This window comes from Lepidochelys olivacea (assembly GCF_965140295.1).
Source record: "Lepidochelys olivacea isolate rLepOli2 genome assembly, chromosome: 13".
NCBI classification, from domain to species: domain Eukaryota; kingdom Metazoa; phylum Chordata; order Testudines; family Cheloniidae; genus Lepidochelys; species Lepidochelys olivacea.
The window spans coordinates 19,533,897-19,552,492 of record NC_140423.1 but is presented as its reverse complement, the minus strand read 5'-3'; the positions used below and the strand labels follow the sequence as shown (position 1 = coordinate 19,552,492).

Below are 18,596 nucleotides of genomic sequence, written 5' to 3'. Positions count from 1 at the left end.
TAAAGTTAATTAAGCATTTTAGGAAAATTTGTCAGAGTGGCCACCAGCAAGAGTTTTGTTGGTGAGAAAAAAATTTTGTTGTGAGAACCCCTTCAAATAATAGGAGAGTTCAAGCTACAGTATTGGCTTTCCGGGGCTTTGCTTTAATGTGCCCTTATTCAGCAAGTTACTTAAGCACATGCCTAACTTTAAGCAAGTGCTGAGGTTCTTACACTTATGGCACATGAAGTTGCAGTTAAAGTTGCAGATTAGAGATGACCAATTTCATTTGTCCAGTTCTTTAAACTTCATTCTTCTTCTATCTTCAGGCTGTGTGATTTGTTAAATAGTCCAAAGCAGTTTACTATACCGTGATAATAGAGGATAGGGGCTAAACTATGTGTTTGTAATGAATGGAACGATTGACATGAGGATCTTTAGGTCATTTGTAAGGTATGTATATGTTTAGTGTTATGACACACTCAAACAGCTGTTATCCAGCTAATATCTTTCATTTCTATAACACCTTTAATTCTGAAGGATGTCAAACTGTCTTAAAGCATATGCAGCAGTTGCTTCATCCACCAGTAAAATGCAGCTACCTTTGGGATGTGATGGTGCAGATATTCAATAGCACACATTAGCACTACAGAAAAGGGACATCTGGGCAGGCAAAATATTGGCACAAAAATTGGAGTTTAACTGCCGCAGGGTGAACTCTTCCCCACTCCTGCCCCCAAAACAAAACAAAAATCCACCACTATAGTGGTTTCCTCTGCCATGAGTCAGAACTTGAATGTTGTGTGTCATCTAAACTGTGGCCCCTCTGTTGGCAATAGTGCTCACTTTTACTCCTGGGGGAGTTCTGAGCCAAAAAATTAATTCTGAGCACAATATTTTAAAATTCTGCATATTTTATTTGTCAAAATAACACAATGTAATCACGCCAGTTTCAATTATTTTGGTTATTTATTTCAAAATACCTGTCAGCAAGTATGTCTGTAACAGTACAGACAACAAAAAAGATTCAGGAAATGTTTTTTGACAAATAGATCCCTTACTGGGCATATTAATACAGATCTTTGAGTAATAATTCATGTATACTACAATACAGAAATGGATTTCCCCTCAGAAGCAGTTCAAAGGCTTGGGGGAGTCGGGGGTAATGGAGGAGCGGAGGGAGAGGCAAGTAATTGCTGGGAAGGATTCTGGGAGTGAACCTGGAGGGTTGTTGGGTGTGGGTGGGAGAAGTGTGGAACAGGGTTTTTTTGGGGAGCGGAGGGAGGCAAAGGGATTGTTAGGGAGTTGGTGGGGAGCCTCTCCCATGCAGATCCTGGCTGACCCCCTAGCGTCTCCCATTCAGTCAGGCACATCTGCTCCTATCCCTGCATCCCCACTCAGCCACCTCCTCCTCCCTGTCCCCATGTGGTCCTGCACCCCCACGCCTATTCAACCCCGGGGTCAATGCTATCACCCCATTAGCTCTTGTGTCCCCACACCAGTCTCCCCCCAGTAACCCTTCTGAACCGCAGTCTGTGTGACTCCCCAGGATCCCTGTGCAACCCATTCTGCCCATTCCCCCCATATCTGTGCCTCCTCACCTGGGCCCATGGGCAGGGTGCTTTGAGGCACACAGCCTCCGACCCCTCCCTTTCTGTAGCTGGCTGCTCCAGACCTGAGCCAATTGCCCTCTGCTAAATGAAAGGTGTAATTGCAGTGCCTCCCCAGCAGAATCCATTTTCTGCGGTGAAAAGACCTGCGGGGGACATGAATTCTGTGTGTGCACAGTAGCACAGAATTTCCCCAGGCGTAGTGTCACTTACACTCATTGGGTCTGGTACAACATTAAAGCAGAACCCAGACTCATTAGGGACCATGCTACCTAATGTATTGTAACACATTAGAACATGTATGTTTGGGTTTTTTTAAATGTGGTTAACTCAAAGCCTCATGATATAGTTCTGTTGATAAAGTGTGCGACTGGAGCCCTTTAAGAGAATAGTGCATTATAGGTAAAGGAGAAGGTGATCTAGGATTGGGAATGCCCCGTGTGTGAATGAGGTAAGCACGTTAGAGGATTGTGTAAATGATTGCTTGAGCTTCAGTCTTTGACCTTATTTGCAAGCCCCATCATTTTTTGTGCAAGAAAGACATGGGGGGTGTCTGGAGGGGCTCTGGGTGTTTGTTTGATCATACTAAACCACACAGAAAAAGCTGTAATGTAAACATCTGGTCTTCAATCCCTGTTTTGCAATACAATGATTGTATAACTTTTAAAAATGTCTTGTGTTCAAGCTGTGGCCTGAAAACAGTGTTAAATAGTGCAGGACTGTTTTTGGGGAGCTGGGAGAAAGCACTGGTGTAAATTCATCTCAGGGGGAAACAATTAAATTCAGTTGTCATAAGACCAGGGGGAGAGGTGAAAAGAAACAATGAGGCGAGTTTCAGGTGAGCTGTGAAATGAGCTGAAGACTCAAGTGAGGTGAAGAGGTACAGAAAGGCTGTTGCAGCTGATAGGAGCTGCAGAGAAGAAGGTTCTTGCACCAACAGTGGTGAAATAGAGCGCTTAGAGAAGTGATGGGAGGAGGCTGGAGAAGGAAAGAGAGAAGGTCCATGGGTTGGCCAAGGTGAGTCTGTGCAGAGTTTTAAAAACAGAGAAGGCAATTTTCTGGAACCTGGAAAGGGAACCAAGGAGAGGAGTGACGAAGCCATGCTTGTTTGTGTGTACCAGATGGTGAGCAGCAGCGGGGCTGTGCATATTCTGGAGTCTGAGCACCTGAGCCATGCAGAAGCCATCAAAGAGGGAATTAGCAGCAATAATCAAGCTGAGAGGGGACTGAAGCTTAGAGGAGGATTTCTGTAGAGCTGAGGCAGTAACCATGATTTTTCTGCTAGTTCTGCCTATTGCCAAGTGCAGACAACAGATAGCAAATGTATATGGAATTCTTCACACTTCCTACTGATTCTGAGCTGCAGTCCTCAGAGACCGCTAAGGGACTTGGAAGTTTGGGCAAAACTCAGCCCGAGTGTAACTTCATTGACCCCAAAATAACAATAACAGGGCTTATAAAGTACAGTTGCTCCATACATCTTAAAGTGCTTTACAAAGAAAGCATCACCATTTAACTGAGGATAAGTGATTCACCCAGGGTCATGCAGCAAGTCAGTAGCAGAGGTGGGAACAGACTTCCAGTCTCCCAATTCAGGGTCCAATTTCCTGTCCACTAGCCCATGTTGTCTTTCCAGTGGAGCTTTACCAACGCTGAATTTGGCCCTAACATTGATGCTTTTTAGTTATGCACTGTCTTAAATCAAACCTCCCTCAGGTGACTTTTGTTCTAACAGCAAGCACTAAGTTTTCATTAGTTTGTTTTACTTGTGGATCTATTTAATCTGTCTGTCCATGACACTAAGTACTTCCAATATGTCCATCATCATGGTATCTGTGCATGAAACTTTACGACTGTTAGAATTAAGGATACTATTTTGGCTGTTGCCAGTAAGCTGGCAAGTAAGCTCTTTAAAACTACAGTGAGAGTTTTTTTAACTTACACCTTATGCCCAGTGTGGAAAGGGAAGAGGGTGGTGTTTCCTGAAGAATGGACCCTGGTTCATGAAGTGAGATACACTATATGACACTCAAATTTCAGCACTGGCCTTTGAGCCCATTCAATGACCTGTGGATCATCCTGTCTCTGTATTAAATTGACCACAGCTACTTATGGAAGGTGTGATATATTATCTGACCTAAGCAGAGGGCACACACAATCCATTTGTGAATCAGAGTGATTGAGACTGAGGTCTTTAGAGACAATGATTAATCTGCTCTGCAACTTGATCCTTCCCATCTTGTGTGTATATAAATAGAAAGGGTCAACTCCATTTAGGAGCAGATCCAGAAATCTCTAGAAATCACAGCAAAAACACAGAAACCAGCCAGACTCCCATATGTGTCTAACAGGTGTTACTAAGAGCCAGGTATGGTATCTTTTGGGTAAGAGAGGAGGTGGGCATTTCATAGGATTTCTTGTCATTAAAAAAACAGCAAAGCTTTCCACTGATGATGACATAAAGGGGTATTTTTGGCTTTTTGTTGTTTTTCTTTCCAATCTACACATCTCCCCATCCACCCTGTTACTTCATCTATCAGCCCTCTGCCCTGGCCCTGCTAACGATTGAGTGACTCTGCAAATTAACATTTTGGCCTTTCACCTCTGCCGATCTGTGTGTTCCAGCTTTGACTTAAGTCGTGGGGGAAAGCGAGGCTGTGGTCCATCCTAGTCCTAAATACAGGGTTTTCCACATCACAAAACACACTGCATGTTGGCTGAGATTTTGGGGCCCAGGGCTGCAGTAGCTGGGGTAGCTGTGGGTCAGGGTGGTTCTGTGTGGGGCTCACGACTGGAGTAGCAGGAGTTACTGTATGTCAGGGTTAAGATGCATTGGTGAAGCTCTGCTGGTGGAGACTTCAGTAGCTGTCCACACCAGCTCTCATTCTGGCCAGTACCCTTATTTAGGTTCACAAGCTGTTAAGAAGAACTAAAGAAAATATGATTCTGTTTACCCACTCCCACTTGCCTCTGTACATTCCTTTCCCTGCTTTGCATCATTGGGCTTGTCCTGATGGGCCTTGGCAGGAGAGGGCCGTTGCTTTCTCTCCAGCTCAGTGTTGAGTGGGTGTTTTTAGCCAGGCTGGACAGAACACAGCTGTGTGTCTCCTTTAATTGCCCCTCTCCTGCAGCCACCCTTGGTCCTGTGAACAGTTGTATTTCTCAAGGGAGTAGTGGAGAGAGGAATGCCCATTCTGTGATGTGGAATGAGACAAACCACATTCACACAAATCTGTGGATCTGAGGAAAGAGGCCAGGCTGACTGCATCAGCCTTTATTCAGATGTAATTTCCAGCTCAGGTCTCTATTCCTTTCCCCTCTGCCCCTGAAGAAACTACTGTTCCAACTCTGGACAATTTTTCATACCAAGAAGATTGTGCCATTAAGCAGAATTTTTCAAAACTGCTTTGAAGACTTTTAGGGTTTTTTGAGCTGTTGCCGGCTCTAAATCCCTGGTTACCAGCACCAAGCTTCTGACTTTAATGAGATTACTCAAGGCTTTTGCCCCATCAGGGACAAGAGTCACATTTTCAGGGGTCTCCAAACTGCTGCAGTTTTCTTCTATTGTCTCTGATTTGGGGGGAAAGCAACTGGGAGATTTCAGAGGCCGGGACCTGTTGTTGTGACCATAAAAAAAAAAAGTGTATTTGATTATTTTTTTGCAAGGTGAAGGAAGAGGAGAGGAAGTTTTCCCATTAAAATGTCTAACCTGGTCGGCTCAGCCTGAGCCCAGGCAGGGGGGTCATATTGTGATTTCCTCGGAGGAAAGCTGTTGCTGTGGGGAGTGCAGACATATTGCTATTTCTGAATGTGGATGTCCACTAAAGCTGGCCAGAATAGGGGGAAAATATCTAGGAAAAAATGTACACACATTTTCCGCACCCCCACCACCAACCCACCCATATTTGGAGTTAATTTTTTAAACTTTTAAAAAGTCTGCAACCAGCTTTGATCTTCACAAAGTGGAAGATGGCAGATTTGCACTTGGTTCTAATCCCACATATATTAATGATGCAGAATAAATAGTTACACATTTCCATTTTACAGCTCCTTTTATCCAGGGAATTTAAAAGGCTTTACGCATACTAATTAGCTAAGGGCGTGGCTCTGTACAAATTTGCTGCAATTTAGTGCAAGGTATGTTTTTAAACCAATTTAGTTAAACCAGGACAAAACCCTGTCTGCACACTCTGCACATGTCTACACTAGGAAAATAAAAGATGGGTGCATTTTTAACCCAGAGTAGCTTATATGTGTTAAAATCCTAATGTTGACAAGGCAGTTGTAGTTCTGGCACATTAGCTTGTCAGCTTAAACCCTAAAGAGGAGCCCCACTAACATATGTTAAAACTATACTTATCTTGTCTACACTAAGATTTTTCCATGCTGGTTATCATGGGTTCAAATTACAAACTTTTCCCCCCTAGTTCAGACATTGCCTCTTTTTTAGGGCTTGTCTTCACTATAGTTTTATACCCTGTTAATTGATTGCCAGGCTCCAGGTGTTTGTGGCTTTTACCATAGGCTGACCCTAACGTTAGCCTGGAACACACATTTGGCGAATACCCAGACTGGCCTTTACATAGGTGTTAGGTAGGTCCATGTTGGCTTTGTTTTCACAGACACAAAGGTGGTTATTTACAGCGAGGTAAGTAACAAGGTCGCTAGGTGACTCAGTGCTGTATCCCTTTCACCCCTACTCGTGGTTGACCGCATCTCCTTTTCTGTGTGCCCTGGGCTAACTGCTGGGCATCCTCCTCCTATGACATTGCTTTTATGCCACTGTAATTCCATTAAATAGAAAAGGAGGACTTGTGGCACCTTAGAGACTAACAAATTTATTAGAGCATGAGCTTTCGTGAGCTACAGCTCACTTCATCGGATGCACCATTCCATTGACTACAATAAGAAAAGGAGTACTTGTGGCACCTTAGAGACTAACCAATTTATTTGAGCATGAGCTTTCGTGAGCTACAGCTCACTTCATTGGATGCATCCGATGAAGTGAGCTGTAGCTCGCGAAAGCTCATGCTCAAATAAATTGGTTAGTCTCTAAGGTGCCACAAGTACTCCTTTTCTTTTTGCGAATACAGACTAACACGGCTGTTACTCTGAAAATTGACTACAATGAAATCACTAGTGTAAATGCGAGGAGAATTGTGTCTCTGAGCAGGTTAGTGAGCTGTGAATAAAGGTTGACACTAACATTGATTCCATCTGGTCAACACTCCCGCCCCTGGCTTTTTCCTTGCCCCTCCTTGCTCCCTTTGCACTGATCGGGGATCTTGCTAGGAAGGGGCTAGGGGCATCCCTATCTCCTTGACTGTTTCCATATGCTGTCCTTTGCTGTGTGACAGGCAGGCTGGTGCAGGAATAAGTTGTCTTTCTGCTGCTCACTGACTTCATTATTCAGTGCTACACAGCGGTGGCCACCTCAGGCTTTCTAACTCCTCTCAGCAGCTGCCCAGCCAGGCCCTGGAGTTTGTTTTATGGCTTTTGCTGGGTAAGAGGGTGAAAGCTCTGAGAGAGGCTATAAATCATGGCTTGGGAAGTGACATGGAAAAACACAAAGCTGAGTCCGGGCACTTTACAGGGAATCCCTGTTTGTCCAGAAACGTGCTGTGAGCTCAGTCAAGGGCTTTCAGTGCCTCATCTTCTCTGCCTGCTCGGTCTGGGGTTTGTGCTCAGGCACCGTCTACGTGGGGCATTTAGCCGTGTGAGCTTAACTGTTTGAAACAAATTCGTTTTTAACAAGAGTGGGCTGGGAAGAGTGGTCAGTGTCAAAACCAGCTTAAACTGACTGTAGAATCACGGGCCGGCTGATCTATATGTAAATCGAGCAGGCTGAACCATTCTAAACCAGCTCTAAAGTGATTCAGTGAACACACTTAAAGACCCAGAGTGGGATTTTCAAAAGTGCCTATAGGAGTTAGGCACACATTGACAGTCAGTAGGAGATGGGCACCTAATTGGGTGCTTAAAAATCTCGCCCCTCCAGTGTGCACAGGTGCTTACAGAACATGGCTGGGAGGTGGCATTGCCTAGTGGTCAGAGCAAGTTGTAGACATCAGGGGATCTCGTCAGTGGCGTTCATGTTGTGCCTCTGCCACAGACTCACTGTGTGACCTTGGGTGAGTCGCTTAAACTCTCTGGGCCTCAGAGACTTGCTAGAATTCAGTTTTAAGTTAGTTAATATTGAACCAATATTGAATGGAGTCTTCTATCCTTAAGGCATTGAAAGAGGCTGAAGGTCACTAATGTCCTACAGAAAGGTCTCTAATGTCATTCCATATTATGTGTCAGCTCTGCTTTCAGGCTGCAACCCCAGCACAAGCAGAGACAAAGCAGTTGAGTTCCAGGGCCATCCATACACAGAATGTGAACTTATTTATAGATGAGTAATAAAACTTGATAAAGGATCATTGTCACCATTTTACAGAGGGTCAGAGAAGGGGTCAAATTATGTGCCCAAGCCCCGCAGCTGGTGAGTGGCCAAGCAGGGAATGGAAACCAGGTCTCTTGACTCCCAATCCATGCCGTACCCACTAGACCATGCTGTCTCTTTTCTAAAGCAGTTTCTCCAAACCATGAAGAGAATTTTGCCATGGTAGGTTGTTTCCATTCGGCAGGTGGCCACTTCACACCCCAACTCTTAGTTCTAACTGAACCCTTTGTTTAGCTGCCTCAACAGAGAAAGCAAATGCTAAGTGAAGATTAGATTCCCCTTTTCCCACCATCTGTAGTTCTCCTAGCTCAGGGTTGAGGTGTTCAGGCACTGTGCTGAGGAGTACAATGTGAGAACGTAGATAGCTGGAGAGAGGCACATGGTGGGGAGGGATTCGTGGCTGCTGCTGCACCTGGGCACGTCTTCTGTTCCCTGTTGGAGTGTGTAAGTTGACACCCTGCTGACCGATTTAAAGAGGATTTCAATGAAACCAGCATCTTGAGAGTAAAGATTATTTGGCAGAACTGGCCAGGGAGACTGTAAAATGTTCACTCCCATTATTGCCAAAGAAGGAATCAGAAACCATCTCCTGGGCAGGACCATCTTGGGTTTGACGACTAGATTGTGGAATTTAATTTCTTGGAACTTGGCTGATCCTTCCCTTTGGGTGAGAGCTGGAGAGGGGAGGGAGGGAAAGTTAATGGAATTGACACACATGCTGTCATCAGCCTCACCTGATGCTAGTTAATTAAGCACTGGTTCCATGGTCTGCAGAGGATCATGCAGTAACTGACGTTGTGGCAGGGAGGATGCTTTCTGTGTCCTTCTCTGCGTAGGGTTTGCTTCTCTAAGGGTGACCGTACTCTGCCACCTGCCAGTAAATCACTGACACTGTATCTTGTCCCAATTTAATAGAAAGCGGCCCATTTAGAACAGATGCCCATAAAAATGTCCCCTGCACAGCTGGCCATTTGCCCGTGAGAAACTGAGCCCTTAGGAGGGGCGAGTGGTCATGCTTTGCAATGGTATTTAACATCGGCACTGCATTAGCACCTTTCATCGGCTGACCGAGGGCAGCGTGGTGCAGGGGTCCGTGGTCTGCGCTGTGGTCTGCAGATTTCAGATGGGGATGGCCCATTCCGGACTCTCAGCAATGGCTGGAGGCAGAGCTGAATGCTGCTTTTGTCTTTGGTGGTTTGCCAGTTACTGAGGCAACCGTATCAACAGAGTAAGGGAAATCCAGGGAGAGAGGGATTCTGGTGTGAGTAGAATTAGCATTCTGGGGTATTGAGCGGGCAGGAAACAGGCTCCCCCTTGGGAAACCTCCAAAGCAGCCACAGCAGTGAAACTGCTTCTTTCCGATCGCTCTGTATTGAGGCTCCACAATGATATTCCTGCCCCAACACAAAAAGCAAAGGTTTTCCCTGTAGCCCATGCTACCCTTCTCTAGTGCCCTTCCGAGGGTGGATCTTGACATTAGGAAATTAAACTTCACTCACATCCCAGGGAACTGTGGCACAGGAGCTGAAGAGACTTCCCCAAAGTCTAGAGAAGAGAAGGTTGACTGGGGGACGTAACAGTCTTCAGATATAGAAAAGGTCTTTTCAAAGAGGATGGTGATCAGTTGTTCTTCATATCTGCCGAGGGCAGCCCGAGAAGTAAATTGGCTTAGTTCGCTGCAAGGGTGATTTAGGTTGGACGTTAGAAAAACGTTCTAACTATAAGGATAGGTAAGCTCTGGAACAGGATACCTAGACTGTGGAATCCCCAACCCTGGAGGTTTTGAAGAACAGGTTAGACAAACACCTGCCAACGAGGGGCTAGGTATACCCTGCCTCAGTGTGTGGGGATGGACTAGTGATCTCTTGAGATCACTTCCAGCCCTACATTCCTATGATTCGATGACAGTAGCTTGCCCAAGGGGCAGTTTGACTCCACACTGAGGTAATGAGTGAGGGGCGGCTGCAGTCCACACTGTGTTCCCACCACCGCAGACCCACCTGCTGATGAATTGCTAAGTCAGTTCTGCTCTGAATGGGTGGCTCACGGCAGCCTTTTGAACTCTGCACAGCAGAGGGCATCTTTTCAAATGGCTGGAGGCAAACTGGCGGGCAGGAGGGACATTTTAACTCCCCAGCGGAATCATTTTGGGTTGAATGTATCCAGACCTTTGTAAATGAAGGGACCACAAGTAAGGGCCTCCATGGTTGTCCAGTAAGAGCTCCTAGCAACTTGATCCAAAGCCCACTGAAACTAATGGGAGTGTGATTTCAATAAGCTTTGGGTCAGGCCTCTAATCACCTGGCACTGCCAAGCAGAGAGCTGCTTTTGGGAAGCTGGCCTCCCAGGCCAGTAGAAGCTGGGAGTGCTAGGGAGGCAGCCTGCTCACTCCTGACTGGGAAGGCAGCCCTTGGTGTAACTTTTGATGAGCCCCGTTCTGTCCCCTTCCACATGGGGATGCTGAGGGGGTCACCCTGAGCTCTCCTTAGCCAGAAGGAAGCTTAGTGTAATGCAAATCCTTCAAAGGGGTGAGGGGAAGGGAGAGGGTGTCCTGCAAACATCCCAAACTTGGGTCAGTGCTGGAGGGCCTCTGAGGTGTGGCTGCCTCTCTTTTCTACCTATCCCTAAAGCTCGGAGACAATAGGTTATGGGCTTTGTTCTGGGAACAGTGAAGGGCAGCGTATTCAAGTTTGCAGGAATTGCTCTCCAAGACAGACACTTTTAGACTTGTCTCCTAGAGTCTCTCTAGCGTTTTGAGGACAGCTTTGGTCTATCTAGATGCTTCTTTGGGCCCAGCCATATTAGTATCTGAGCACCTCACAATCTTTTAATGTATTTAGCCCCTCAACACCCCTGTGAAGTAGGAGGGTGTCGTTATCTCTGTTATTCAGATGAGGAACTCAGGCTGAGTGACTTGCCCAGGGACTCACAGGAGGAGCCGAAAATAGGCCACAAGATCATCCTTCTTCCCAATCTTCAGTTAACTTCCCATCTCTGCTAGACAGCCCAATGTGTGGATGGTCCCTGGGGAGATCACGTTCACTGTGTACAACATTAGCCATTTTCACCATATGCAGTATTAGTGGTGGACAATAATGTGAATCTCCAAGAGCGGAGCAAGGAAGTGGACTGGAAGGGGCTGTCATGATGCTAGAGAAGAACTGTTTACATCGCTGACTGTGCACACACAGAGAACAAATACCATGGCAATCAGCCATCAGGTGCAGAACACACAACCTAAAATTCCAGAAATGTTGGGGCCAGATTCTGTTCCCAGTCACGCTCATGTAAATCCAGAGTGTGTGCATTAGAGTGATTTTGGGTTTACAACTGGTGTAATTAGAGCAGAATTAGGTGAGCTAATGGAGAACACCCGCTGTGTGTCAGGGCAGGGAATATGGCTTGCATCTGTTCTCCAGGCCGCCTGCCTCTAGGGGCTGTGACATTTGCAAACTGATAATCACTTGTGCAGCTCTGAGCTTTCCCTCCCAGCAGAGGGCAGCAGCTGGTCCCCAGGCATGAGGCAGCCGTTATGTCATGCGGTGGTTTGATTTGCTGTGCTTGTTCTTTGTATTGAGGCATCGGTTTGAAAAATAAGTGCCGTGCTTAATGAGGTCCTTGTTCTTGCCTGTAGGAACGTACCAGGGCCAGTTCACCAATGGCATGCGCCATGGATACGGCGTCCGTCAGAGTGTCCCATACGGCATGGCGTCTGTGGTCCGCTCCCCTCTCCGAACCTCTCTGTCTTCCCTCCGTAGTGAGCACAGCAACGGCACCTTGCCACAGCAGGACTCGCCGGCGGGCAGCCCAGAAAGCATCCTCATGTCACCCACTATCACTCGGGGAGGCTTTGCCCTCAGTCTGTATGCGAATGCTGGAGCCAGCAAGCCGAAGAAAGGGGGCCTCTTCAGACGGGGCTCTCTGCTGGGGAAGCTAAAGAAATCGGAGTCCAAAACCTCCCTGGCCAGCCAGAAGAGCCGAGTCAGCTTCCTCAAGAGCGAGAGCGGCATCAGCTCTGCTGCCAGCGATGCCACCTCCACCGTCAGCTTGGGCGAAGGGGCGGAAGGGGAGGAGTTCCTGCCCTTCGAGTCCGACATCGACGCCACCACCACGGAGTCCTACATGGGCGAGTGGAAGAACGACAAGCGCTCGGGCTTCGGGGTGAGCGAGAGGTCAAGCGGCCTGAAGTACGAGGGCGAGTGGCTGGACAACGTGCGGCATGGCTATGGCTGCACCACCCTGCCAGATGGCAAGAAGGAGGAAGGCAAATACCGGCAGAACATCCTGATCAAAGGCATGAAGAAGAGGGTGATACCACTGAAGAGCTCCAAGATCAGGCAAAAAGTGGACAGGAGCATGGAAGGGGCTCAGAGGGCTGCAGCCATCGCCCGGCAGAAGGCTGAGATTGCAGCCTCCAGGTAGGAGCTCCAGCTCTAACAAAGGCACACCAGGTTTCATTACTGATTGTGTTGTTTGTTTGCAGTTTTATAGAAGAGTAGCTAGGAATCCTGCTTTTCACAGAGCAGAGCTCCCTGCAGCTGAGCGATATGTTGGAGCATGCAGCCAAGCTATCTTCGGCGTCTGTTTGGCTCCCATTACTGTAGGATCTAGCACCTCACTATCTGGGTATCTTCACTACACCCCTGTGGGTTAGGGGGCCGCTGTTATCCCCATTTCACAGATGAAGAGCTGAGACACTAAGTGGCTTGCCCAAGGTCACACAGGAAAGTCTGTGGTAGAGGAGGGACTTGAACCCATAACTCCAGGGTCTTGGACTAATGCTCTAACCGCTGAACCATGCTTCTTCTCTGCTGCATACAGTTGCTTGCACTGATCAGTTAAAACCCTTGCAGCTGATGGGACAGACTTGGGGGGCGAGGAAGAAAGATTGGCCATGGTCTGAGCATCTCGCAGCTCAGTTACTTAGGTCCCATGAGCCTTTCAGGTTTCTCTGTTCCCACCCCGCAAATCTAACAGAGGCCAGACCTAGGGGATTGGGAAAGGCTACCAAGCCACTAACACTAACCTCAACAGGACAGGAAAAGATGGGGTGGCTGGGCCAGCTCTTTAGCTGGTGTAAATTCGCATGGCTCTGTTGACATCCAGTGAGACAATGCCAGCTGAGAATCTGGTCCACTGTGTGAAACATCAACACCTTAATAGATGCCAATACTCTTAAGCATTTATAGAAATGTTTGGAGATAACAACGTAGGGAGGAACCTTTAGTCCCCAGTGAAACACATTGGAGCAGGTGGATTTTTTATTACTAGGGCAGAATGAAAAATAGTCTGTTCTGGCTACAATAAATCAGGACAGCCTTCTGCATAGGGACAGTATGGCATCTGGGTGACACCTCCTTCATTAAGAGAAAAACCCAACAACAAAACCACCACTACAGAAACATTCCGTCTTACAGTAGCGTCATTGCAGGATATGGGGTCTATAATGAACAATAGTGCAGCAGCTGCTGGTGGTCTTCTCATGAGGGCTTTCCATCTGCTGGGCACATAGTCGCATCTTGGTCACATTGGGCTACAAACAGAACATCGCAGCATTTCCTGAGAAGTGTGTGCTGTACCCTGGTTTCCACTCCTTCCCCTCACACAGTGCCACAAGGGTGCAGGGCATGTAGTGATTTGGGGGAACAAGGTTGTTGTCACAACCTAATTTTAGCAAGCAAAACAAAGTCAAGGGCTAAAGCCAGGTTCTGCCTGGATTTCACCACTCAGGAGGCAGGTCCCTGAGTTGGGAACCATACTGAATAGTGGGAGATGGCAGATTGGTGCAATGAGTTTCACTGCTAGTCCGTGCACCACTCCAGAGGCCGGGGACCTGCTCCAGTGACCTATTTGCATTCACTCAGGTTTTTGAATGATTTACTAGGATTCATGTGCCATGAGGCAGAAGTCAACTAGACTCTGCTACTGACAGCTTGGAAACTGTTCTCGCAGCTCAGACCGCTTTAAGATACTTTGGAAAGTAATGATATGAAATACTTTGGTTAGGTTCTCTCTGCTTTGCCTATGCACTAAGAATATTTTGTCAAATGGCTGCAGGTTGTCCGTCAATGCTTCTGACTCTTTGCTTAAAGCAACACTGGCTAGTAGCTCAGGCCGTAAACTTAGGTTTGTATTAAAAAAGAAAAAGATGGGGCTTGCAAAACCTCAGAGAATAGAAATATTGGCACACATTTAAAATAACTGGGGTTTTTTTAATTGATCTTTCTTCCTGTACTGTTAGAGACCCAAACATAACAGGATGCCACCAAAAGCAGAGAAGAGATGCAAAGTGAAATGGGCTATAAATAGAAGATGGAATTGACCCATCTAGTTTCACCTGACAAGCAGAGTGAAGTGCAAGGGAGCCAGCAGCAGTGGTGAAAAAGTGCATTTAGATTTTTGAAAGTTTGTTCAGCTTTAATGATCAAAAGAGTTATTGGCAATGTAGAATAGGAGGTTTTTATTAAAATATACAGGGCCAGGTGCTTAGGTCTTTACTGAGGGATAGGTTCTGCCACCCTTATGCTAAGTAGTAGCTTACTTTGGTGGTGTCCCTCTGATTTCAGCGTGAGTGATGGTGATGGAATCTAGCCATGAATAAGGACCAAAGGATTTGGCCTTATATATTTAAAAAACCCAAGCTGTTCCTTTTGTATGTTACCAGTTTGATTTCAGTGGCATGAGTAATGTACTATTCAGTGTGAGTGTGGGTGGCAGGATCTGGCACTAGATTTGCACTTACTCCTTACCCAGGCAAACGGCTATTGAAGTCAATGGGAGTTCGGCCTGGATGTGGCTTGTGGTTCTTTCTTGACTTGTCCCTTTTAACTTTGTTCAGTTTCTCAGGAGATGATTTTTTGAAGACTTTGCCTCATTGCCAGGCAGGTGCGGGGAATACCATCCACCTGGTGAAATACAGCATGATGCCTCCATTTAAAAACCATCAAAATCCCTTGGAAGCCAGGCAGATACTTTGCCCGATACTATTTCAGCTCAAAGTTTTGAACCAAGGCTCCTGAGCGAATGTTGAGTTTGGCTGCTTTTAGCGAGCTCAGTTAGTGCAGAGGCTGTCAGAAAAATATCGGCAAGTTTCAATAGAGTGTCTTGGTGGAGACAGTGATGATCAAAATAACAGATCCGTGCTGCTGCCTGAGTTCGCAAGCGGCACTGGGCCATGTTCGTCTTGGCACAAGGCGCTCCCTGTTACATCATCTGGACGGGCCTGGTGCTCTCTTTGTTCCTGCGTGACTTTGTAATGTACTGGAAAAGGCATATTCAAAGAGCAGCAAGGCCATAAATAATGCTGTTAGAGAAGCAAAGCTGATCCCCAAGCACTGGTCAGTTTATATAAGGCCCTTTTTAGTAGACACGATTTACACTTCAAATCCAAAGGAGACTCTGTAGTGTTTTCCATCAGGGGTTGGAATGCGTCCACTGCTCTCACAGGGGCCGGCATCCTCTCTAGTACAGCTTGGAAACCATTTCCTATTAAGGGAACTTTTGAGTCAGAGGAAATAAGGCATTACAACCCTTTTCCTTAATGAGTCCTCCTCTCTCGTGCATGGTGAGACAGTGGATAGGTTATCTCTGAGCATGCTTCACTGGTTCTCCAGCTGGGTGCCTACCTAAAACCAAATGTGTGTCAAGGTTCGTGTGCTGCCGTAGTCTGTGCCAGGCAGTGCCAGCCTCACTCCTGCAGTGCCTAGGTTTGCCCTTGTGACAGTCAGCTCAGGGAGCCTGACCCGATACTGAGAGCGCTGCTCTGGCTTCCAACGCCTGCCTGCAAGGAGTTCTGTTTGCAAATTTGTGTTCGAGCAGCTGCAAGGGGAGGACTGGCCCTGCAGGTGATCCAGCCAGGATGTGGGGGCGCAGACGAGGAGCGGGTAGTGACTTAGGAAAGGGGTGAGCAGAGCTTTGTCTTCTGTTCATTTCACAGTCAAGTCACAGTTTCAGTGAATTTTTACCTTTGGGGCCATAATTGCTGCCTTTGCTTCGTAAGGGGTTAGCATCCCTACTCACAGTGTCTTTTTTGTTAATGTGTCCCTTCCCCCTCCTTTAATCTCAGCTCTAAGGACTAGAGTAAATCTAATGCTCAGAGTGTTGACTGGAGAAACTCTTGAGCTCTAGCCCTGCCACTGACTTTCTCTGTGACATTGGGCAAGCCACTTGCTCCCTGCCTCAGTCTCCCCACCTGTAAAATGAGTCTAATATCTTTCTGAGGGCGTGAGAACTAGGTGACTAATATTTATAAAGTGCTAGATAATCATTCACCTTCTTCTAACCATAGCGTGTTTTCCCTCTCATCAGTTTTGCCACGGGGCTTCTGGGCACTCTCGCAGCTGGAGCTATCTCTCTAGCTAAGGTATTTATGGGTATGTCTACACTGCAGTTTGGCACCCATGGCTGGCCCATGCTAGCTGACTCAAGTTCGCGGGGCTTGGGCTAAGGGGCTGTTTAACTGATGTAGACATTCAGAAACGTGGGCTCAGGTTGCAGCCTGAGCTCTGGCACCCTCCCACCTCGCAGGGTTCAAGAGCCTGAGTCCGAATGTCTACACTACAGTTACACAGCCTCTTAGTCCAAGCTCCAGTCACCTGGCACAGGCCCGCTATGGGTTTTTAATTGCAGTGTAAACATAGCCTATGTGGCCCCCATCACCACAGCAGCTGAGCACCTCATAATTCCTAGTGTGTTTATCTTCACAGCATTCCTGTGAGGCAAGGCAGTGCTATGATCCCCATTTTACAGACGGGGAACTGGGGCCCAGAGAGACTAAGTGACTTGCCCAAAGTCACCCAGGAAGTCTGTGGGAGCAGGGACTTGAATGCAGGTCTGCCAAGTTCTAGGCTAGCTCCCTATCAACTGGACTATCCTCCCTCATTTGGAGACCTGTCAGGGCCAGGGCTAGTGCTGGCTTCTTGCTACAGCCCTGTCCCAACTCCCTTTCCCTTTCTGTGTCCCACTAGTGACTCCACACCACTGAAGGGACCTTACGCAGTGTTTGGGTGACCTAGACAATCCCCTCCTGGAGTGCATCCCTAAACCATTCTAGAGACAGGAATTGTTTTCAGTATTAAGAGAATTTCCAATCCCTCATCTCCAATCAGAGCTACCCAGAGACTCTCGGTCCCTGGGGAAACCTCCCTATACAGCCAGTAGTGACCTATAACACCCTGACCAAAATCCTCCATCCTAATGCCTACTGTGACCACCTGCTGAAGTAGGAGACCTTGGCATGTCCTGGGAAAAGAACATTCTCATGACTCTAACAGGATAGCTGCACTGACAACAAAGCTGCATGTGATGAAACGGGAGTTGGCCCCTTGCCTGTATAGGGAAGAAACCACCAGCAGCCACCTCATCTGGGTGTATGGCAGGGCATTTGCCAGTGAGGCAAACTGGGGGAAGCCTGGGTAAATGTGCTGATGTTATGAAGGGGGAACATATGGCTCTGCAAATTAAGGGATGAAATTTGTGGACTACGAAGGAAGTGACATTGGAATTTAGCAGAAATGGGAAGGTGGCTTCAGGGTGGTAAAATAGTTTCTTTAATGCACAAATTCTAGGGTAGTGAAGCTGGGGGATCAAAATACAGAATGAGCCTCTTGAATCACAATATGAAAGTGCATTGAAGTCAATGGAACTGCCTTGCTTACCCCGGGGCGGAATTTAACAGCATAAAACCCTGGTTCCAATTGATGAAAAGTGTCTTGGCTTTTTGGTCCCTATGGAAATGTCTTTAGCTGCATGGTAAGGCTACATGACTCCTCCATTTAGAGGATAGTGCTCATCTTTATATGGGAATGCGAGGGTATTGTTAGGGTTTGGTTTCTCAGGCCAAGCAGTCAGATGCTGCAGGAAATCTGAGCATCTGCGTACTTGTACATGATCATGATTTTTCACTGGCTTTTTATACCTCAGGGAGCCATTTAAGGATCGAGTTCTGGCCTCCTCTCGGCATTTCCACCATTCAGAAAGGGAAATATCACAAGAAGACCAGTGCTCACTTTTTTTTTGGCCCCGTAAAAGGTTCCTTGAGGCATGCTAAAACCAGTGAGAAATAAACCCAAAATGCTAAAACCTGCCCAAACCCCAGCTCTTTGCAGCTTTGGCGGCTCAGGCAAGCTGCAGAGGTGTGAAGAAAGAGAAACCCCAACCTATGCCTCACGGTCTGTGTACAAATGTACTTCCACATTCTGACCAAAACCCAAGCCTTTGTTTGGAACATGACAATCTACATGGAACAAGCATTGACAGATCAGGGGACATACATGTAATAGACCACTTTACCCCTGGGTCACACCTCTTCCACGTCTCTTGCTGTGAAATGGAGCAGCATCTGTGCAGTGTTTCAAAGGGAGCAGAAACTGGGAGCAGCCCCCTGCTGGCTGTGGATTTTCTCGTGTCTCTGAGCATCTCCAGCCAGAATATGGCACAGTTGAGTGTGTTTTCCTTCCAGAACTATATTGTTTTGGCCCTGACAGGTCCCATTATAGTTCTTTCTGTATTAAGAAAAGGAGTACTTGTGGCACCTTAGAGACTAATCAATTTATCTGAGCATG

General features: G+C 47.0%; 1 protein-coding gene across 2 annotated transcripts in view; it reads left to right on the top strand.

Annotated features, from left to right (window-relative positions):
- The window catches only part of JPH2 (junctophilin 2), a 64,294-nt gene that overhangs the window by 3,069 nt on the left and 42,629 nt on the right, over positions 1-18,596 (top strand). For both annotated transcript variants that reach the window (XM_084645484.1, XM_084645485.1), the window contains exon 2: positions 11,669-12,452. In XM_084645484.1, coding sequence (XP_084501610.1) covers positions 11,669-12,452 — 784 coding nt within the window. The remainder of the gene's footprint in view (positions 1-11,668; positions 12,453-18,596) is intronic.